This window comes from Prionailurus viverrinus, chromosome A1 (assembly GCF_022837055.1).
Source record: "Prionailurus viverrinus isolate Anna chromosome A1, UM_Priviv_1.0, whole genome shotgun sequence".
NCBI classification, from domain to species: Eukaryota; Metazoa; Chordata; class Mammalia; order Carnivora; family Felidae; genus Prionailurus; species Prionailurus viverrinus.
The window spans coordinates 116,537,606-116,559,586 of record NC_062561.1 but is presented as its reverse complement, the minus strand read 5'-3'; the positions used below and the strand labels follow the sequence as shown (position 1 = coordinate 116,559,586).

Below are 21,981 nucleotides of genomic sequence, written 5' to 3'. Positions count from 1 at the left end.
TCAGCAACTCTCCAAACTGTGTTCTGATGAACATTTCCCATGGTGTGTCTTCCCCAGCAGTGAAGAGCCTTGCAGGGTCCGGCAAAGCACAATTCCCAGTGCCCTTGGTAGTGGAGGGTCTGCTCTCAGAGCCTTGAGGGGAGACGAGGACTCTGCGTCCAGTGCTCACCTCAAGACCTTGCTACTCTCCCTGCCTGGTGTTCAGATACACCCTGGGTGCTGCTTCTGCCACTTCAGACCCTAGCCCCTCTCTATGGGGTGAGGGGACACCAGCAAAGACACCACTCTGGCTGTGGCCCAGACACAACCTGGGGAAGGTCAAGGTTAAGAAGAAGCTCAAGTTGGGGCTTCTCTACCCAGCAGGATTTTCATCCTGCTCCCCTTAGCAAACAGGGCAGGTGGGAGCACAGTAACCCAGGAGGGCGTGTTCAGGTCCAGCTGGGACCTATTCAAGCAGCTGGGTCCTATTCAAGCAGTTGAGCCCACGGGACCCCCTGACAGGTTCTCTGGTGGGTGTATGAGGAGCCGGAGGAAGAGCTTGGTGAGGGCAGTACAGGTTCTGGCCAGATCCTGAGGAGGGGTAGGGGGCGCTAGTTAACAACTTCGGGTTTTCAAAGCACACCAAGCCTAGGACCCTGGCAAGGTGCCACAGTTGCCCCATTCCCATGGCATCTGGGCAAAAGCCACTAGAGTATTAGCAGAAATTCAGAGAGAGGCGTTTGCCCTCCTCACAGACAAGGTCAGATTCAGCACCTCTCAGCTCTCCTGCCTCTGGGCTCCAGCTCCAGAGCTGCATCCCCCCACTGACTACAGCCTTAGCCAAAGACCCCTCCACCTCACACGGGGATAATGAGGGGCTGTGCCTCCTTGACACTCTCCCCTCTGTGCCGGGCTAGCTGAGCTAGACCCGGACTGCCAGGCAGATCTGTGCCTCTTTCCCCAGCGGGCCTCCTTTGCCGGCTTCCCCCCCAATCCCACCCTGCACCTGCTGCCATCCCCTTACTGTCCTCCACCATCCTGAATTTGCAGCCACAGCAGGTCCCCCAGGGAAATTCTCAGCCTGGACTCAGCCCCTCATCTTTCCCTCCTTCTGCCCCTGGGAGGCTGCCACATTAGTGCTAGAGACCGTGTAGAACATTCTAGACTTGAAAATGGTCTGAGCTCTCTGCAATAAATCTACAGAAACTCATAAGCGTTCTGGAGTACCTCACAGACATGGCCCGGCCCTGCAGGCCCCTCTTTTTTTAATCCCCAAACACACACACACACACACACACACACACACACACAACACACACAAACACGTACACACCACACCTCCCTAGCCCCTTGGACCCTGGAACCTTGAAGGAATCCAGCAGCATTAAGGAGATCAGCCCTGGCTCCAGGCAGGGAAGTTTTCAGCCACCCAGGACAGGTGCCAGGGCCACAGAGGGCCATGGGATTGCAGGGCTCCAGTGCTAGCATTTAGCGTGGAAAGTGGTGTGATGAGCTTGTGAGATTCCAAAGGGTCCTGCCAGTAAGACTGTAGCCCTAGGACATTCTGAGTCACCCCCAGCTAAATCTGAGAGTAGCAGAGAGCAGGAGCCTAAATCATTATGGTGTCCTGTGCCCCTCCTCACCAGGGCAACTGGGATTCCCTGCTTAGAACTTGACCTTGGTACCCAGAAGCACCACCTCCCCATTTCAACCTGCCCTAGGTCAGCCCTAGCCAGGGCTCCTGGAACCAACTTCCCTGACTCCCTGAGCCCTCAGGGGAGATCGCTTTCAGGAGGGCAAGTCCTCAGAGCTGTGCTGGAGAAGGACAGGGGGGTGGGGGGCAGGGCAGAACCCAGAGGCCATTCTGGGGGTGGGTGAGCCGGGAGGGAAGTGGGGGGCAGGCCTCTTGGGATTCCTGATGACACCTGAATGGAATAAAAAGGAAAGAATATAGGAAACAGAACTCACGTCTTACCATTTGTGCTGTTTGTTTACTTTTTATTTTGATTTTTTTGCATTTCCGCTTAGCTTGGATAATGAAACTAGACTGGTCAGTTTCATTCCAGTTTCTATAAAACTCAGTTTTCCTTCCTGGTTTTCTGACACTTGTTGTTGTGTATTGGTTCAGAGCCCTGCAGGGAGTGTTGGAAAGCAGGCACACTCCGTCCCTGTTTTTCTGGAATTCAGAGCCAAAAGAAACAGTGTCACTGATACTGAATTTTGTTTTAAAGAAAGAAAACTTAGGGGGATTTGAAAATGGGGGTCCAAATCAAGGTGACTGTCTCCTGTCTGGGCCAGACAGGGACCTCTGCACTTCTCGCTGCTTTCTCCTCTTCTCTCCGTGTTTTTGTAGAGCACGGTTGGTGCGTGACTCTTGGGGACTGGTTCAGGGGATGATGACAGAACAAGACTCTCTTTCCAGCCCTGTGCACATACCAGCGGCATGCCTCCCTTTCCCATCAAGCTCATCCCTCCCCCTCTTCTGCTCCCCCTGTCCCACCCCATGTTCAGGTGGTTCCCCCATCCCATACCCATCTGCCTGCTCATCCTCTCCACATCTCCACCCCACCCCTCATGAGGCCAGAGACCCTTCACCCCCCTCCAGTGCCCCGGGGCACACCCTCATCCTTCATTCTCCCCCTCCCTCGGGTGAGGGCAGCACACATGGCATTATCCCCAGGCTACCAAAAGGAGAAACTGAGGCCCGGGAGGTGGGTGGGAAAATGGGGAGGCAGAGTTCCAACCTCTCTGTCACCCCAGATACAGCCCATGGGCTCTCCTCTCTGCCCCTGTCTCACCCTGCTCTTCTCCAGCCCTGGGCACAGATCTTCCCATAGTCATAGCTCATGATGTGGGGGAGGGCTGAGAAAGCTATGACCTGCCACTCCTTTTAATCTGTCCCCTGTGCTGCTGAAACTCAGAGCGCCAATCCCTCTTTCAGTGGGAACCCACTACCGGCCAGCCATCCACACTGAGTCAGACCCCACTCGTGGTGGACGGGTTTGTGTAGCCCGTACCCTGTTACATGGTCCTGAGTGCAGGGTAGCAAGGCTGTAGGCCCACTCCCAGTATCTTCTCTAGGGAAGCCTCAGGCTCCCGGATGTGGCTCATTTTCAACAAGCAGGGATAAGGAGAGCCCAGGAGCCTCCTGGAAGGATCTAATGCCCAAAGAACAGTATGGGGAGCCAGTCCCCAACCCCTATGCTATGCCCATCCCCCATTGCCTTTTCTTTTATTCAGCCAGTGGGGAACACATGTCCCAGGGCAGGAAGATTAGGACCGTATTACATAACTCCAGGGGGGCACATTCACGTTATAGACCGTGTCCGTGGTGCCACCTGGGGTTGTACAACTCAGTGGTCATGAAAGATCTGAGGAGGCAGTTGGGGCAGTCCAGGCTGGGTGTGGGATCAGGGACTCAGGGATGTGCTTAGTTATCATCAGTCTCCCAAGAGCCATGGGACAGCATCCCTTGACTATCAGCAAAGAGATAAATTTTCCCTTTGCCCCTCCTGCCCCTGCACTACCCCATTCTCTCTCTTAAACACAAATACACACACACACACACACACACACACACACACACACACGAGCTGGGCTAATCTTAGACACTGGACACTGTTAAATGTATCTTTCTTATTCCTTTGAGGATTCCAAGAATCATTTTGGCAATTTCCTGGCTCTTTATCCTCCACCCCCAAAGGTGCTGCTGCTTTATTCTCCCCTCTAGTCCCCACCCCAAGTGGATATCAGTCTCTGAGAGCTGAGAAAGGAGAGCTGAGCCTGACTGGAGCTGGTTGGAAAGCCTTAGGCCCTACTTCCATTTTCCTGGGACGGGACGCTTAGGTCAGAGAAGGATATATTAAGGGTTAGCCGCCGCTGCCTCCTCCTCCTCCTCCTCCTCCTCCTCCTCTCCCTCCTCCCGGGAGCCACCCTGTTCAACAGGATGAACGTGCATCAGTTTCCCTTGTAACCACTCCCCCTCCACTTTCTTCAGACACACTTCCCAGTCCTCCACCCCTACCCACTGGCTAGGCATACCTCCGCACACTGCCACCACTGCAGGGGCCAGCCTCCTGCCTCCCCTGAGGGAGATGCCATCAAGGCCCAGAGAAACTCCAGCTATCTGCTCACCAGCCACTCCCCACCCCCCAGCTAGATTGGAGTCAATAGGATTTCCCCGAGGGTCTATCACAGCCAATGGGAGCCACCCCCTATAAGCTCAAGAGGTCGCTGATGGTTGGTTTACACGAGAATGCTAAGAGGTAGAGTACTCTCACCTCTTGAGAAGGTTTACTGATTAATGTTGCACAGTGATCTATTATTGAGGAAACATCCGTGATGGGGTTACCTAATTTCCCCAAGAAAAAGAGGCAGAAGCAGCCAAAACCCATCTTCGAGTAGGGGAATGGGGGGGTGGTGGTCAGTCTGGCCCTGTCTTTAAGCTTCCCTTAGGTATCTGGCCTTGCTGGGGTTCAGAGGAGAGTAGAGGGCAGGGCATGTCTCCCAGAAGTCTGCAAGACAGGGACTCACTTGAGAGGAGAGGGGCAGCCAGAGAGCAGAAGAAAGTGTACCTGGGGGTAAGGACAAGGTCAGGGAGAGTGGGTGGTGCTCTGTAGCTACAGAGAAGACAACATGGGAGAATGCGGTCCCACCAGAGCCAGGCAGTGACGGAGGAGCAGGTCATGGGGAAAAGACAGGCGTCCAGGCAGCCAGTAGACCCCTAACTGGAAGAAGCTTCAGGGTTCTCAGGGAGCCTGCTTTAACCCTCCCCACCCCCGATTGTGGTTCTTGCCACCTGAGGGTAGATAGCCTGCACCTGGCCTTGGCAGGCCAGCTGTGAGACGTTGGTAATTCTGGCTCCTCCCCAGCCTCACCTTGTTCCCCACTAAGCCTTTTTCCCCCCTGTGTATTGCTCTAGGGCAGCCTTCCCCAAACCATGTTAACAAGGGTTCCTCAAAAAACATCTTCCTTGGTCAAATAAATTGGGAACATACTGGAATATTCAAGCTCTTTCCTCCTACAAAACTTTTCCTAGCCTTTCATATGCCAGCGGGCACTGCAACTCTCTAAGGAAGTCTGGGAAGGATTTCCTAAATTTATTTGGCCACAGAACCCTCTTTGAGAGAACAGATGAAACACCTCCAAGGTCACCTTTGTCATGGGCACACAGTCTGGGAACAGCATTCCGGAGTTCTCCTTTGAGCTTTCTGGGGGCTGTTTCATGGATGAGAAAACCTGCCCAGGGCCCTGGAGAGAACCCTTTGGTAGGGCCTGGAAGGAATGGCTTCCCAGAACTTGATATTCTGGAAGGCTCCCGGCATCCTACCTGACTGCCTGGCACCAGGGGCTACCTTTCTGGCTTCATGGGACCCCAGGCAGGTCAGAAGGGAAGTCTCCACACCCGCAGGACAATTGGGCATTAGGTTCCCAATTTCCCCACCCGCTTCCCTCAGTCATCCTCCTCTCTGCCCCACCCCTGCCCCCCACCACCCACCGAGCAACACCGGGTAGAGAGATTTTGAAGATTTCTGAGCCCTCCCCACAGCCCTGACTCCAGCCCCTGCAGCTACGAGTGTGCCCCAGCGCCTGACTTGGTTTTCTCATTCATCACTGTGCACTTTGATTTCTAACCTGAGCCTCGCGGATGATGCCAGTTTGTTCTGTGATTTTTCCCCTTTTCCTTCTCCAGATGTCCAAACGGATTCTTCGGACAGAGATGTTTGGAGAAACTGCCTTTGCGATTGTACATGCCAGATCCTAAGCAAAGTATGTTTGAAGATACAAACACAAGTCCCTGCTCCTTAGAAAGCTTCCGGGTGCAGTCCCCCCAATGTAGGGCATAGGGCCAGGGGTGTTGGTTGTTTTGATCTTTGGCTGTTTTGTTTTGTTTCTCTTTTCTTTTTTCGTATTTTGGTTTGTTCTTTTGTTTTGCTTTGTTTTTCATTTTTTGGCCTAATCCTTGGGTTTAAAGTTCAGGGCTACAGGTAAGGGGCAGAGTGGCAAGGCCAGTACAAGCGGTAACGGTGGCAAGGAACCCAGCTGGCATCGGCAGGAGCCCGTGCCGGGGTGTTGCAATGCCTGTGTCTTGCTATCCTGGCTCTCTCTTTCTGGTTTTCTTTCTTTTGGTAGGTGCCCTGTGGGATACACCGGGGACAGGTGTCAGCAGTTCGCAATGGTCAACTTCTCCAGTATGTCTCTTTCTTCTATTTCTTTTCCTCCCTGGTGACTGACAATCTCCCCACACGAGAGGGACCGGGCCTTGCCTAGAGAGACTAGAGGGAGCCGCGGGGGAAGGGAGGGGGGTAGGGAGTGGTAGTGTCCTGGGCTCCTCTCAGTCGTCAGTGCTAACTAGAAGCCTGTTCAGAGGAGACGGATTTGCCCCCCTGCCACCCCCCACCCCGTCCCGACTCTTGGCTGGGCACAGTAACAGCCCCGGATTCTCTCTGTAAGCGTGGGGGGCTGCGCTCAGGCCTCCGCACCACTTCCGAGAGCGGACAGCCTGGCCAGCAATGAGAGAAGCAGGAGCGGGGCCCTCGCCTGCCTTTTAAAGCCTGTTGAGGATGTCAGGTGCTGATGGGGCCAGGCAATGAGTGTATGCACGTGTGTGCTGGTGCGTTTGCGAGAGACAAACAAGTTCTCAGCCTGTCTTTGGGTCTGGCCAGAGTTTGTTTTATTTGACTTGGGGCGATGGGGGAGAGTGGGGAAGGGGATGCTGAGGGAGAACAAGCCCCAGGGCACGGGTTTCCACAGAGGCCAGAGGCCAGAGACATTTATGTGGCTCAAGGATAGGGTGGGATGGGGGTTTGCTGCCTACTAAAAGAGGAAATGAGGATTCAAGGGATGATTGGTGATTCTCTCCAGGCCCTCTCTGGTCTGAGTCCCCATCCAGGACTCCATTCCTTCCTTTCTTCCACTTGTGAGGTTGGAGCTTTCTGGTTTGCCTAGTTAGCTGGGAAAAAAAAAAAAAAATGTGAGCCCTGCAGCAGAAAGACGAGACCCTAATTATAGAGTGTTTTATTTGAGGCTGGGAACAATTTCTTCAAGCATCACCAGGTGGAGGCATAGCAGAGCAAAAAGCCCCCGGCCAGCTATGGACTCCATCTGGGACCCACCAGTCTCTTAGCCTACAAGGCAGGACACTGTCACCCATCCTTCAGAACATACTAGGCCCTTGCTCAGCCCACCCCACCGCCTCCTCTCCTAGGACAGCTGTATCCCATGAAGAATTAGGAACCAAAGTGATGGTGCCTGGGTGAGAGGCAGAGCTCCAGGAGAGGCCTAGAGCAGGACCCAGAGGGTCATTTAGGTAGCCCTTTGGAGAAAAGTGGTTTTTGACTTTGGGTCTCAGGTAGAGAAACAAGTCTACCCAGTCCTCCTTAGGCCACAGCACAAAAGCCTAGAAATCATCACCTCCTTCTCCCTGCTAGAGCTTGGAAGCCATGACTTAAAGAGGAAAGTAGAGGCCGCAGGGAGGTGGGGGCTGGTCAGCCCAGACGGTCAACTGTCTTCACAGTGTGTGGCAGGCAGCACTCCCCCCAGGCCCCTCCGGCTGAAGGCCAGGGAGGAAGGCTATGGGGATAAGAGGAGAGCTGTGGGCAGGGCATGTGGTCCAGAATTCTCCAGAGCCCAGGCTCCAGGAAGAATTGCAGAGTCAGATCCAGCCCCACCTATGGAAGACCATAGGTCAGGAGGGGCCTCAGGAGGGAACAGAGCAGCCAGGCCAAGGCTAAGGACCAGGGGAAAGAGGCAATGGAGGACCTATTCCTGTTCACCCTTAGGTCCAGAGCCTCCCTGGCTTACGGGACTGTTCTGGACAGGGAGTCCCAGCCCTTCCCGAATCAGAGGAGCAGAGCCTTCAGAACTTGGCCATTGGCCAAGCTTCTCTGCCAGCTGGGCCGCTTCAGCTTTCAGCTCAGAGCTGCTTGAAGGGTCAGCAGGGCCTCAGGAGCCCAGAAAAAGTCTAGAAATGCTGCCACAGGCCTTTCTGCCTAGTGTCATCAGGATCATTGCTGTTACCTTTGCATGAAGGATTTCTAGTCTTCAAGCACTTTGCCCAGAGCACTTACGGCATCAGATAATTATTGAAAAGGTAGCAGAAAATGCTACCTTTAAGTGTTCAGACTTTGGATTCAGATAGATCTGAATAAAAATGCCAGCTGCTGAGCTCACTAGTTCTGGGGCCTCATTTAACCTCTCCGAGTTTGTTTTCTCATCTCTAAAATGGGGGTAGTAACATTTACACCTCGAGGGTTGCCGTTGAGGATGGGAGTGCAGTGCTCCCTACGAAGGCTTAGCAGAGAGCCAGCCGCTGTTGATAGAGAGCAGCTGAGTACCTCTTGCGGCTACAGCTGGTATGGGGTAGGAGGCAGGAGGTCCCCCACCAGAACCCTGGTGGCTGACTCCCAGCAAGCCCTGAGCAAGGGGTCTGACTTTCTCCCTCTGCCCAGACAGCCTCTAGACCAGATTACCTTTTGCAGAGTCCATGGAAACAGAGCCTATGGCCACAATTGCATTCCTTCTTCCCCTGACAGCCGCTCCATTTCCTGAGAGTCAAAACCTGCACATCGGTATACCCCCCAAGTGAAAGAACACACACATGTACCTACATACACACACACACACACGTAAGCACCTACTGACACGTGCTCAAACACACAAGCACACGCCTGCACTCACATGCACAAACACGTGAGCACGTGTTCTCATCAGGGGCCCGCATCCTGGCCTCCCCGGCCAGGCCCCTGTAACTGTGTGTCATAAGATGTGTCCAGGATGAAGACTTTGTGTATCATCTGGTAAACCTGGCCCTGCTGAGAGTCCAGCATCGGGTTGCCATGGTTACTGGTCAATATGCAAATGTCTGCCCAATAGGACCTGTGACTCAATGGTGCCACTCTGTCCTAGCTGAGTGGCAGCCTATGAACATGATGACTGGGGGGCATCTTTGACAGGGGCAGACATAGCCACCGTCCCTTCAGAATCCATCCCCTGTGAGAGGAAAACAGGGCTGCCTTCCCGGCAGTGACATCACCAGTCCTATCAGCCACCGCTGACCCACCCAAAACCGTACTGGCCTTCAACTGAAAGGGGAGGTCAGTTAGGAGGCCCAGAAGCTGCTGCCGCCGCTATTACTTGGTTCCCAGAGCAGGGAAGCAAAAGAAAACTCGTCAAAGGCTTTGGGACCCAGCTCGCTACTCCAGGTGGTCAGTTCTCATGACTAAACCAGTCAGGCCCAGAGACTCAATCAGCAGGAACAGAAAAGGACTTCCAGCTGATGGCCCCCATGCTCTCCTTCCCCTACAGGAGACGAGAACATCAGAACACAAGTTCACCTCCTCCCCGGATGTCATGGCGCTGACTGTGCATGTGGGGAGGCCACGGACTGGGCCCCTTCATGCACACTGAGCCTCCCGCTGTCCAGGCCTCTCATGTCTTCCTCTCATTGCATATAGACACTTTTGACAGATGAGGAAACAGAGACTAGACTTGCCCACGTGCACACAGCAAATTAGGGACAAAACTGAAACTCAGAGCCTGCAGACAGGCGCTGGCTACAGTAGAATGGTAGGTGAGCTTTTCAGAAACACTGTTGAGATTTCTGGGCTGCCACCCCACAGTCTGATCCCATCGGTCTGGATGATTCTGAGGTACGGCCGGGTAGCAGAGTTCCCAGAGCTCCAATGTGAACAGAGAAGACTCTAAGAGGTGGATAGGCCTGATACACTTGGAGGCACAGTTGGTCTGGGGCAGGGCTGACCCTTGGGCCCCTTGATCTCGATGGCGTGGGCACCCACCTCACAGGGCTCTGAAAGCGCACCTGTACAACACGATCGACTTCAGAGTGCGACTGGCTCACCGTGTGACACGCGTGTTCCACAGGTGAACTCACCTGTCTCTTCCTAGAAGTTGCAGTTTGCTTTTCTAAGTGGTGAAATCAGGACCCGACCCCAAGGCCTAGGCCCTGTAGGCATCTAAGGTGTTGGAAGTGTCAAGATGTGGCAAGTGACCTGCTGGCTGGAGCCTCCTCCTGTCCCCACAAACTCAGGAGTCTTCATGCCCAGGCTCCCAGGAGAGGGGCCTTTGGAGGCAGAACAGGGACAAGGACCAGTCTGGGCACCCCATGCCCTCGTTCTGAACAGAAAAAAGGGCCCGGTGAACGAGCTCAGGGCCGAGCAGGCGGTCTCCAGGAGGGGCGTGGGAGTGTGGAAGGCCTGGCCCTGGAGCTGGGGGCAGGGGGAAACAGGACTCCTCAGACCCCCACCCCCACTCACCTTTCCTCCCTGGGGACATCTGCCGACTGACTTGCGCCTCCGCCTCCCCATCAGGTACTAACCCCACAGCTCATCTCTAAAGAACCTGCCCTGCCTGCTGATCCTAACATTTCCTCTTTCCACCCCTCTCAGGGCTCTTGGGGACTGGGTGCCAGGGCAGGGGTTCAGGAGGCCGGGAGGGGACACCACTAACCTGCTTTCACCTCACAGGCTGGCTGCTGGTGTCTGAAGAATCCTGACCAACGTTTCTCTCTCTCTCTCTCTCTCTCTCTCTCTCTCCTGCCCTCCCCGCTCCCCGATCTCTCTCTGTATCTCTCCCTCCATCCCCTCCCCTCTCTGACCCTGCTCTCTTCTGCACTGCCAGAGCATCTTGGATTTGAACTAAAGGGTACGAAGCTCTATGTGTCAGTCAGTGCCATCCACCCCAGGCCTCTCCACAGCCTCTGACACCATGTGTGCTGGTTTCCTTTCCAAAAAACGGAAAAGGGAGGATTCCAAAAATCTCCCCTGGCCCTCCCAAGATGTCCCATCATAAACTACGTTGATTTGGGGGAGACAAGAGAAGGGCGGAATAGGTGCCCCCAGTGTACAGCGGGGCCCCCTCGCCTGAGGCCTCACTGGGGGAGGAGCTTCCCGAGCTGATGCCCAAAGGGTTGGCCAGACAAGAGACAGGCCCCTGGAGAGCTGGTGTCCGGAAGCCATGAAATCCTGGCTTGGAGAGTTGTGCAGAGAGGCACCCTCTTTAATTTGACTTTAATTCTCCTTCCTTTTCCCACTTCCATCTCCACTGCTTTTCATTCTGCACCACGCTGGCAGCTAATAATGCCCATTTGTCTCTGCCCCCTGCCCCGTGTCTGTCTGCCAGGCTTTGCCATCTGCTTGAGGCTGTCATTCCCTTCATGATCTGTCTCCACAATGGTATGCGTGTTCGCCTGTGGGCCAGACAAGCAAGGGTCAAGGGTGAGCCGGCCTCCGGTGCTCACCCTCCTGCCCCCTCCCCCCCCCAGCTCAGAACCTTACCTCCCTCCCACTTCTTCCCTCTGGCCCCTGGGAGACACAATGAATGGAAAGGGACTTGGAGGCAGCGTTCTGTCCTCTCTCTGAGCTGGGAGGCTCCACCCAGGCTTAAATGGAGAGATGCAGGGACTCGGAGGGGTCAAGGCTTCGGTGGGGTCAGACCTCAGAGGCGGTGCAGAGCCTGCAGTTCTGAAAAGGCTGTTCTTGAGGCAGGTCTGGAGAGGCCCCGCTTCCCTCACCACCCAGCCCCTATCAGCTCTCCTCAGAAGATAGAGCTAAAAGCCTGTGGAAGCGTGTGTGTCTATGTGCTGCTGGTGATGGGACGGGAGGAGAGGGGTGAGTCTGCGTGTGACGGTGCACGACACGACCCAGCAGGGGTGTGTGTGTTGTGGGGGGGGGGGGGACGTCACACGCCTTGTTAGGTCTCTCTGTGCAGGATGTGAGTGCGCAGAGGCACACAGCAGGGCGTCTTTGTGTTAAGGGCTGAGTGCTGTGCAGGTGGAACTGGGAGGGTGCGGAGGTGAGTGTGCACGTGTGCGAATAAATGCCTGTGTCTGTAATGGCGGTCTGTATGTCCGTTCGTGCACCAACTCGACAGACATCTACTGAACCCCAGAATTTGCCAACTCTGGCGATCTGGCATGCAGAGTCCCTGCCTTCCTGGCACTCAAATTCACAGTATGAGACACACAACAAACAGGAAAGATAGCAGGTGGTGGTAAGTGCCCTACTGAAAATAAAAGAAGGTGATGGGAGGGTGCCAAGCTGGAGACAGAGTTACTTTAGCTAAGTGGCCAGGAAAGGCTGACGCGATGAGGTAGCATCTGCGCTAAAACCTGATAAAAAGTAGCCAGCCCTGCAAACAACTGGAGGAGGGTGTTGGAGGCAAGTTAGGGAGGGTGTGGTTGGAGCGGGCTTGCCTTGCTCAGTGGACAGAAGGAATGCCAGCGACTTTGGTCACAGAAGACATGGGGACTAAACCAATGACGAGATGTAAAAGGAGGGCTGAGATGGTAACCCAGGCCTCCTAGGCCATGGCAGGTCTTTGGGTTGTATTCGAATCGCAGGGGGCGGCCATTGTGAGCTTGAAGCCAAGGAGTAAACGATCTGCAGGCTTGGGGGCAGAGAATAGACTGGGTTGGGAGACAGGCTGGGGAGCAGTGGAAGCAAGGAAGCCTGTCAGAAGGTGACCTGCTATCCAGGTGAGAGATGACACCATCCTGGACTGAGCTAGAAGCAGTGGAAGTGGCCAAACCCAGAATCTACTTGGGAGGCAGAGCTGAGAAGACTTGCTGAAGGACTAGGTATCAGAGCAGGCGGGGAGAAAGGAGTCATCAGCAGTGATGCCAAGTTCAGGGCCTGAGCAGTAGGGGAGGTGGTGCGACCACTGACGACATGGGAAGGGCCAGGAGCAGGTATGGAAAGAGGCTGGGGAATCAGCACTTCTGTTTGGCAGTGGCCCTTGGGTAGAGCAGTCTGGAGCTCAGGCAGAAGTCAGAGCAGGAGATACAAATTTGAGAGTCCCCTGCATACAGATGGTATTTAAAGTCTGAGCTGGGTGAGATCATGAGGGGAGAGAGGGCACGTGGAGGAAGGAAAGAAGCCTGAGAGATCTGGGCCCTTCTACCTTGCAGACCACATAGAAGAGTAGGAAGCAGCAACTGAACAGGTCAGCCGGTGAAAGAGGGCGACACCCAGGAAAGAAGAGCCATCCAGGGGGAGTGGGCGCAACAGGGGGAGTGAGCCGAGAGGGAAGCAAATGACCACAGGACTTGGAAGTGGGTAGTTGTTGGTGACCGTGACCAGAGTGGTCTCCGAGGAATGACAGAGACAGATGCCCCACTGGAGAGGACTGGGAGTGGGCAGGGATGAGAACCAGAAGCAGGATATGGACCACAGAGCCCAGAGATGGGGGCCCAGGGTGGAGGGTTAAGACTGCATGAGTGTGTGTGTGTGTGTGTGTGTGCGCGCGCGCGCGCACACACACACACTTCTCTAGACACGTATGAGTGTATCTTTGTGAAGGGATCTGTGTGCAGATAGCCAGAGCCCTAAAGGTATGTGTGTCTAGAGGGTTTGTACTCGCAGTTTTTGCTGGTTGGTGTACACAGGAGGGGCTGCAAGTCCAAGGACTTCAGGACATTTCCCAGGGCTCTACTACGGTGCTGGGGTCTAGCCTCCACCTATCCCTGTGCTGGGGGGAGGGGGCCATGTGGAGGGGCCAGCTGGCAGGTACAGGTGGGGGCAGGGGATGCCTAGGCTGCTGCTGTCACCTTTTTTCTTTTCTTCCTCCTGGTTTTCTCTGCTCTAGACGGGCAAGAGTTGCCCCACCAAGAAGTAGGAGGTGGAAGGGATGGCTGGTTCTTTTTGAGACCCAGCCTAGCTCAACCCCTCAGAAAGGGTGGCGGCTGCTCCTTGAGCACAAGAACTTTCCTAGGCACCAAGGGCTATGCTGCCATTCGTGGGTTTCTCGAAAGCAAAGGGAAGGGCTGGTATGGGCCAGGGCCACATGCTATCCAGGGTGCAGGAACAAATCAAGGCCTTTCTCTCTATGCCCTCCTCCATGGGCCTGGTCTGCTCTGTCCCTGCTCCTGGCGTCCCTCCTAAGTCCAGCCTCCGGGTCTGATGTCCTGTCTGACGTCCTTGCCTTTCTTAGCAAAGCAGAAATGGCAAGCCAGCTCTGCCGAGCGTCTACATGTTCACTGCCATGAAGAACAGCTCTCCCCAACCCATCCAGGCTCTTTGAAGCCATCAGTGGAGCAGGGCAAGGTTGCTGGCCAAGCCGGGTTGCCCTTGCCTGTGGCCTTTGGAATTTCACCTCCATCCCACCCACCCCCACCCCCTGCATTTTCCATTCATGTGCTCTGGGCAGGGTGTAGGGTTTGGGAAGGTGAATTCAGTCACTTGTGAGCAGATCACATGTGGGAGGATTTAGGGGCAACAGAAAGCAATCCAGAAGGGAGGGACTAGCTGGGGAAGGAGGAGATGCAAAGGAGCTGGGAGGCCCTGAGCTGGAGGGAGCCCAAAGCTTTGGGGGCAGGTGGGGGTGGGTTCTTTGCACCACTTTCCCCTTGGATCTGCCTCCTGCCCTGCCCCCTCACATCCTCTTCTTCTGCCTCTGCAGAAGCTGAGGAGCTGTACCAGAAGAGGGTCCTGACTATCACCGGTATCTGCGTGGCTCTGCTGGTCGTGGGCATTGTCTGCGTGGTCGCCTACTGCAAGACTAAGTGAGTGTCAGACACTCGGGCCTGCAGTAGGCCAACTAGGGATGGGCCTCCAGGACTGCTTTTGTGAAAACAGTCTCTCTCCACCCCCTGCCCTCCCACACACACCCTCCCCATGTCTGGCCTGGCCACCCCCTTATGCCCCAACAGCCCCTTCAGGGGCCTCTGCAGCTGGTGTGGAGAGGAAGGGCTGGGCCAAGAAGCAGGAGCAGAGGGTAGGAGGGACAGGCCCCAGAGGAATGAACAAGAATTGTTGTGAGCACGAGTGTTGGAAGAAGACAGATCTGGGTTTGAATTCAGCTCTCCCATTTACCATGACCCTGAGTAAATTGACGGATCTCTCCGAGTCCTCATCTGTAAAGCGGGAGTGATCCTAGTATGTACCTCAGACGACACTGTGAAGGGGCATCTGCCTTATCAAGTAGGCTGGTGCTGGAGCAGTGTTGGGAGTGAGGAAGCACAGAAAAGAAGGCTGCATTCCCAGTGGAAAAAGAGACCTTGGGACACACTGCCTCATCTCACTTGGGAGCGGGCCAGGCCAGAGCCCAGAGAAGATGAGGCCGGGTCACTTCTGGGCAGAGGAAAGATGGGGCAGAACTTTAGAGCAAGGGGAAGAAAGGTGCAGAAAGGGTGCTGCCAGTTCCTGTACAAGAGTGCAGGCTGACAGACAAATGTGGGAAAGGGTCAGCTGTGTTCCTAGAGCACGAGCAGCCCAGACTAGTTGGAGTAATTCTGGGGTCAAGGAAAAGGCATGAGTCTAAAAAGACAGCTGGAACCTAGATAGTACCATAGGGCATTGAATCCCAAGCTAGGAAGCCTGGGTTTATTCTATAAATGATAGGGAGCCAGTGAAGGTTGTAGAGTGATGTAGTGCAGAGAAAATGATAGGTTTGTCCCATCCATTCTTATCCAGAAAGCAAGGTCTGGGCATAGCCACCAATTAGTGTACTGAGTCCCGTGGTCTTGACTCCTGCTACGCCTATCTATGGGATCTAAGGCCCTGCTGGCCTTGGGATTTGGGGCTCAAGGATCCCAGAGGAGACTGGGCCCAGGTAGGAAAAATGAGGTCAAGAACTAGTGGAAAAGCAAGCCCCTATTCTAACCTCATTCATTTCTTCAACAAACTTTCATTTACTGCCTGCTAGATACCAGGCCCTGCACCAGGCCCATGGCCAGTGCTCTAAGCAAGATGTCCAGTGTGATAAGATACATTGCAGGGGTGCCTAACTTTGGCTGGAAGGCAAGAAGGGTTTCTCTGAGGAAGCAGCATTTAGGCTGAGCCTAAGAGAAGGGCAGGAGTTAGCAGGTGAAGAAGAGGCAGAGAGTATGCTCCATTGGGATGTAACAGTATGTGCAGAGGTCCAAAGGGTAGAGAGGGCAGCATGGTGGGGGATCAGAAATAAGCCCCCCAAGGATACAGCAAGCTAGGGCAGTGAGAGGGCACTGAGAGAGGGCCAGCGATGGGTTTTGTTGTTTTTGGTTTTTAATGTTTATTTTTGAGAGAGAGCATGAGCATGAGCAGGGGAGCACAGAGGCTCTGAAGCAGGCTTTGTGCTGACAGCAGAGAGCCCAATGCAGGATCTGAACTCACGAACCATGAGATCATGACCTGAGCCCAAGTCGGACGCTTAACCGACTGAGCCGCCCAGGCACCCCCAATGAAGGGTTTTAAATGGGAGTGTCATGATTAGACTTGTTGATTACAGAACAAATGTGTTGGGCACTTAATATGGCCAATGTAAAGTAGTCCCACAGGCCCCTGACCATAGCACCATGTTTTATTTTTCTCATTGCATTTTACTGAAAGTATCTTGTTTATTAATTTGTTTATGTGTTTATTATCTGCCTCCCCTACTGGCCTGCCAGCCCCACGAGGGTAGGGATTGTGTCTGTCTCCTTCACTGTTCCAAAACAGCATCTGGCACATAGCAAAAACCCAAGAAAGAGCAAATGAATGAATGAATGGGTGGGTGGGTGGGCCAGTGCCTGAATATTTTATCTGCTCTTAATTCTCAGGTGACTTTGGGATGGGTAAATGGTCACCCCACTTTAAGATGAGGAAAGTGAACCATGGAGAGTTTAAGTAACTGGCCCAGGATTACATAGCTAGGATGTAGTAGAGCCAAAGCTCTCTCAGCAGAGCCAAAGCTCAGAACCACTATGCTCAGGTCCTGCTGAATTCAAGCTCGTGGTGATAGTGGAGGAGGCAGACCAGCGGGGGTTCCTGGCTGAGAGCAGGCTGAGCACAGGGAACAGCGGTAGCAGGAGACTGCCCCGGCATTCAGGGCAGAGGTAGAAGAGTTCCCCTGGAGGGACAGCTAGGGAATTTCATACATTGTATGGGGTGGGGGGGTGGCTAACACACCCTTCTCCTATACAGAAAACAGCGGAAGCAGATGCACAATCACCTCCGGCAGAACATGTGCCCAGCCCACCAGAATCGGAGCTTGGCCAACGGGCCCAGTCACCCCCGGCTGGACCCTGAGGAGATCCAGATGGCAGATGTGAGTGGTATTACCAGAACCCCTTCACTGTACTGCCAGCCTTTGTCACGTGCCCTGCAAGGAAGGGCCGGGGCAGCAGCCAGCCCATCCCATGCTCAGCCTTGCCCGCTAGCCTCGCCTAGCCTCACCAGAATGACTGGCCTCGCTTTGCCCACTTCCTTAAGGGGTTGATTTGCTGGGGCCACCGCTGCCCTAACATCAAGTCACTTATCCAGTGGACCACTCCCCAACCTGAAGCTTAGTGCTTCACTTCCCCATCCCCACCCGGAAGGAGGGCTGACCCACTCACTCGTCACTAACTCCCGCCCAACTGTGTCTGTTGCAGTATATCTCCAAGAATGTGCCAGCCACAGACCATGTCATCCGGAGGGAAACGGAGACCACCTTCTCTGGGAGCCACTCCTGTTCTCCTTCTCACCACTGTTCCACAGCCACACCCACCTCCAGCCACAGGTGGGCACCACCCAGGCCCACAGAGATTTGCAGACTCCTGTATGCACACCCACAGAAAGCACTAACACATATGCCCGGAGACACACAAAGAAACCTCCCAGCCAGGCTATGCCCTGTACTGAGGGTCCCTCTGAGTCAAGGGATATAGGTAAAGGACTTCAGACCGGAACCCACCACCAAACATTCATCCATCCTCAGGGGACCAGATTCCCTTTTCCAGTCTAAACCAGCCCCAGAGGAACAACAGCATCACTGGGCTCCCACCTAACATGTAGTTTTGGTTGGACCTCATTAGCACCACATTATCTGGCATAAAATGCCTCCTCATCCAAACACCCAGACCTATTAGATGCTCTCTCCTGAGTTTGCTTTTACGAACCTAGTCCACCTTAGCCTCCTTTTCTTTGTTCACCCAAGCACAAAGGTTCATACAGCTCAATAGCATGGTTGGCCTCCTTCTTCCCTGGGGAACAGCATGGAATAGGCCGGGCCCCCATGTATTGGCCTCTAGGGCTGCGCTCCTGACATAAGAGGCTAAGGATCATGGGAGTGGACCCGGGGCCCCGGGCTGAGGCTAGGGGGAGGTTGGTTATACGAAGGAAAAGAAAAGGCTTACACCTGTTGGGGCTCACCCATCCACAGGACCCTAGCCCTCCTTTTCCCTCCATCATACTACACGTCAGCTCAGAGTGGAGAAGGGCATTGAGCTGAGGGTGCCTGAAATGAAATGAAGAACCGGGGGGCGGGGGGACCTGGGACCACACCTGTTAGGCTGTTCTGCCCCTTCGTGATCCCCCACCTCACCTCCACCTGGCTTCTCTAGGCATGAGAGCCACACGTGGAGCCTGGAACGTTCTGAAAGCCTGACCTCTGACTCCCAGTCGGGCATCATGCTGTCATCAGTGGGCACAAGCAAGTGCAACAGCCCAGCGTGTGTGGAGGCCCGGGCACGGCGGGCAGCAGCCTACAGCCTGGAGGAGCGGCGCAGGGCTGCCGTGCCACCTTACCATGACTCCGTAGACTCTCTGCGTGACTCCCCGCATAGCGAGAGGTCAGTTCCTATCTTGTGTCCTGTGCCCCACCTTGGCCAGAGGACTGGCACCAATGACCCAGGGCCGACCCTTAGGGCACCTCAGAGACACTCCAAAAATTCCCATGTCCATTTTTCAGACGGGCAAGCAAGGTCCCTGAAAGGTGGAATGATCTGCTCAGGGTGCATGTTAATGACAGACTGGGACTGAGTTTGAGCCAGTGGACCCTGGTGTGGAGTGACCATCTAATTTAATTGTCCTACTGGGACACTTTTCAAAGTTGAAGAGGATGCTATAATTGCACTAGAACATCAGGAACAAACAGTGGCTGTTCTGGACAAGCCAGAACATATGGTAGCCCTACCCTGGTGTCACCTAGAGGCCCCATGTCCCAGTGGGAACAGAAAGACACCAAGATCGAGCAGACTGAAGGGTGGGAGGGGAGGCTGTCTGCAAAGAGAATGACCAGGGCAGGCTGGGCATGAGCCAAGAAGGACTGCAGGCCCTGGCAGTATCAGCAACAAGGCCCAGGGATCAAGACACCGTTGGGTTTCCGAGCAGTGGCTGAACTGAGAACCAGGAAACTCCCCTTCTTCCCTGACTCCAAGCCAGGAGTCATAGGAGGCCAGCCCTCTACGTTGCTCAGCCCTCCAGTGGCCCTTAGCAAGTGGGGTCTGTGGGAGGAGAGTAGAGGAAGGTGCATAGTACTGGGAACTCCAGGCTGGAGTGGAGGGAGAGGAAATGTTCTCTGGCTCTAACTTCACCTACTCCCTGCCAGCCCTCACTGAGCAGCCTGCCTGGGGGTCCAGAGACGGTCCATCTTGTTTTTGCTACTGAGAAGCTCCCAGCCATAGACACAAACCACTGAAACTCACAGCGTCCTATGGAACGTGCTAAGCACAGGACATCCCAGCAAGACAGACAGACCCAGCCTAACTGCAGGCTCTAGGAGGCAGCCAGGTTTTCCATACCCAACCTTTTAAAGCCCAGCTCCACCACCTATGTGATTTGCAGCAGGTTGATCACCTGTGCCTTGTTTCCTCAGCTGTGGAACATGAAAAACAATACCTATCATGCATGGTTCTTGCGAAGGCCATCAGAGATCATGTGCACAAAGCTCTCTGACTCCTACTTGGCCACACTAGGTTGTTATCAATCATTATCAATAGCAATAGAACTTCTTACTGGTTGGGAGGCAGAGAGACAGGGAGAGCTTTCCAGGCAAGGGAGTACCTTGAGCTGTACTAGCAGAGGCACTTAAGAACATTGCTGGTGAGTGAGATGCCCAGAGCAGGGTGAGATGTAAGGAGAATGGAGCTGGGCCTGAACAGGTAGACTGGGGCCAGGTAGATGGCTGATGGCCCTGGGGCAGGAAGGGCCTCCTTAAGCAAAACTGACTTTAAAAGATTGCTTTGGAAACTGCATACAGTGGAGGAGAGACCCTGGAGTGGGGGAATAACCAGAGTGAACAATTAGGCCCAGGTCGAGGTAGAGCAGGGCAAAGGGTGTGTTCCAGGAGGTGGGGTATGGTGGTTAACTGGATGTCCATGTGGGAGAGGGAAGTCAGACGATCCAGAAAGAGAGTAATAAGGGCTCTGGAGAGCAGGGAAGCATAAGTCCTGGTTCTGCCTGGCATCGGTTCAAATCCCAGCCCTACTACTTCCCGGTTGTGTGAACCTTGAGCAAGTCACTTAAATGTTCTGAGTCTCAGTTTTCTCATGTGTGGTATGGGACTAAAGTAAGGGTCTTACAGAATTACCGTATTAGATGAAATGGTGCATGTAAAATGCCCCAATCTGAGCCTGACCCAAAGTAACAGTTCAAGAATATTGGTGACTGTGTGCATCCCTCACACCAGAAGGACCGTTCACGTTGGAGCATCAGGCAGGCAGTGGCACCGGCACATCCCATGTGATACGTTTACGGAATCATTCCAACAACAGCCTGGAATGAGCACTGTGGTTATCCCCTCTTAACACAGAAGGAAACCGAGCCTGGGGGAGGTTAAGGAAATTGCTTAAGGTCACTGAGGACTGCCACCATCATTCGGGCGGGCGGGATCCCAGGCACTATCAGTGGTCCACCTCTGCCACCGCAACCCATAACCCGTAACCCCCAGCCCACGCCTCTGCGTCTCTCCGCAGGTACGTGTCGGCACTGACCACGCCCGCGCGCCTTTCTCCAGTGGACTTCCACTACTCGCTGGCCACGCAGGTGCCGACTTTTGAGATCACGTCCCCCAACTCCGCTCACGCAGTGTCGCTGCCGCCGGCCGCACCCATCAGCTACCGCCTGGCGGAGCAGCAGCCGCTTCTGCGGCAGCCGGCGCCCCCTGGCCCCGGGCCGGGACCCGGCGCGGACATGCAGCGCAGCTACGACAGCTACTACTACCCCGCGGCGGGGCCCGGGCCGCGGCGCGGGGCCTGCGCGCTGGGCGGCAGCCTGGGCAGCCTGCCCGCCAGCCCCTTCCGCATCCCGGAGGACGACGAGTACGAGACCACGCAGGAGTGCGCGCCCCCTCCCCCACCGCGGCCGCGCGCCCGCGGCGCGTCCCGCAGGACGTCGGCGGGGCCCCGGCGCTGGCGCCGCTCGCGCCTCAACGGGCTGGCGGCGCAGCGCGCACGCGCGGCGCGGGACTCGCTGTCGCTGAGCAGCGGCTCGGGTGGCGGCTCGGCCTCAGGCTCGGACGACGACGCGGACGGGGCGCTGGCGGCCGAGAGTACGCCTTTCCTCGGCCTGCGCGCGGCGCACGATGCGCTGCGCTCGGACTCGCCGCCGCTGTGCCCGGCGGCCGACAGCAGGACTTACTACTCCCTGGACAGCCACAGCACGCGGGCCAGCAGCAGACACAGCCGCGGGCCCCCCCCGCGGGGCAAGCAGGACTCGGCGCCCCTCTAGGGGCCCCCGCCGCCCCGCCGCCCCCCTCCGCCTCGCCTGCCCCACTGTCTTTACGGAGAACAGAGACCACCGCCTGGAGAGAGAAAGGAGGAAAAAAAGAAATAAAAATATTTTTATTTTCTATAAAAGGAAAAAGGTATAACAAAATGTTTTATTTTCATTTTAGCAAAAATTGTCTTATAATACTAGCTAACGGCAAAGACGTTTTTATAGGGAAACTATTTATATGTAACATCCTGATTTACAGCTTCGGAAAAAAAAAAAAGAAACAACAAAAAAAAAGAAAGATGGGCCAATTTTTTGACTCTTTAATAGAAACCTATATTGTGGTGCCTTTTGCTGTACGCTAATCTGGAGCTCCTGGAGAGAAGTCTGGGTTGTGGGGTGGGGTGGGGTGGGGCTGAGGGGACTGTAGGATCCCCAGCTGGCAGGGGTGAGAGGAAGCCGGCAAAGAAAAGACTGCTGGGTGCTAGTGGGGGCAAGGGTGGGGGCTGGGAGGGGATCCGCCCTGAGGAAGGAAATGAGGACAGGAGTAGCTTTGCCCTCAGGCAAGATCTTCAGGCCCCCGACACCCTGAGGAGAAGGCGAGGAGAAGGTGGGG

General features: G+C 55.0%; 1 protein-coding gene and 1 long non-coding RNA gene across 2 annotated transcripts in view; one reads left to right on the top strand and one right to left on the bottom strand.

Annotated features, from left to right (window-relative positions):
- Positions 1 to 21,741, top strand: part of NRG2 (neuregulin 2) — a 243,563-nt gene extending 221,822 nt beyond the window's left edge. The window contains exons 6-11 of the mRNA XM_047849740.1: positions 5,672 to 5,748; positions 14,395 to 14,497; positions 16,875 to 16,998; positions 17,324 to 17,451; positions 18,275 to 18,502; positions 20,627 to 21,741. Coding sequence (XP_047705696.1) covers positions 5,672 to 5,748; positions 14,395 to 14,497; positions 16,875 to 16,998; positions 17,324 to 17,451; positions 18,275 to 18,502; positions 20,627 to 21,380 — 1,414 coding nt within the window. The 3' untranslated portion in view covers positions 21,381 to 21,741. The remainder of the gene's footprint in view (positions 1 to 5,671; positions 5,749 to 14,394; positions 14,498 to 16,874; positions 16,999 to 17,323; positions 17,452 to 18,274; positions 18,503 to 20,626) is intronic.
- Positions 6,657 to 20,725, bottom strand: LOC125160641 (uncharacterized). The gene is made up of 3 exons (XR_007150323.1): positions 20,645 to 20,725; positions 8,451 to 8,525; positions 6,657 to 6,931 (listed from the first exon to the last, which is right to left on the bottom strand). It is a non-coding gene; the product is annotated as an uncharacterized LOC125160641 (long non-coding RNA).
- Positions 21,742 to 21,981: the final 240 nt, after the last annotated feature.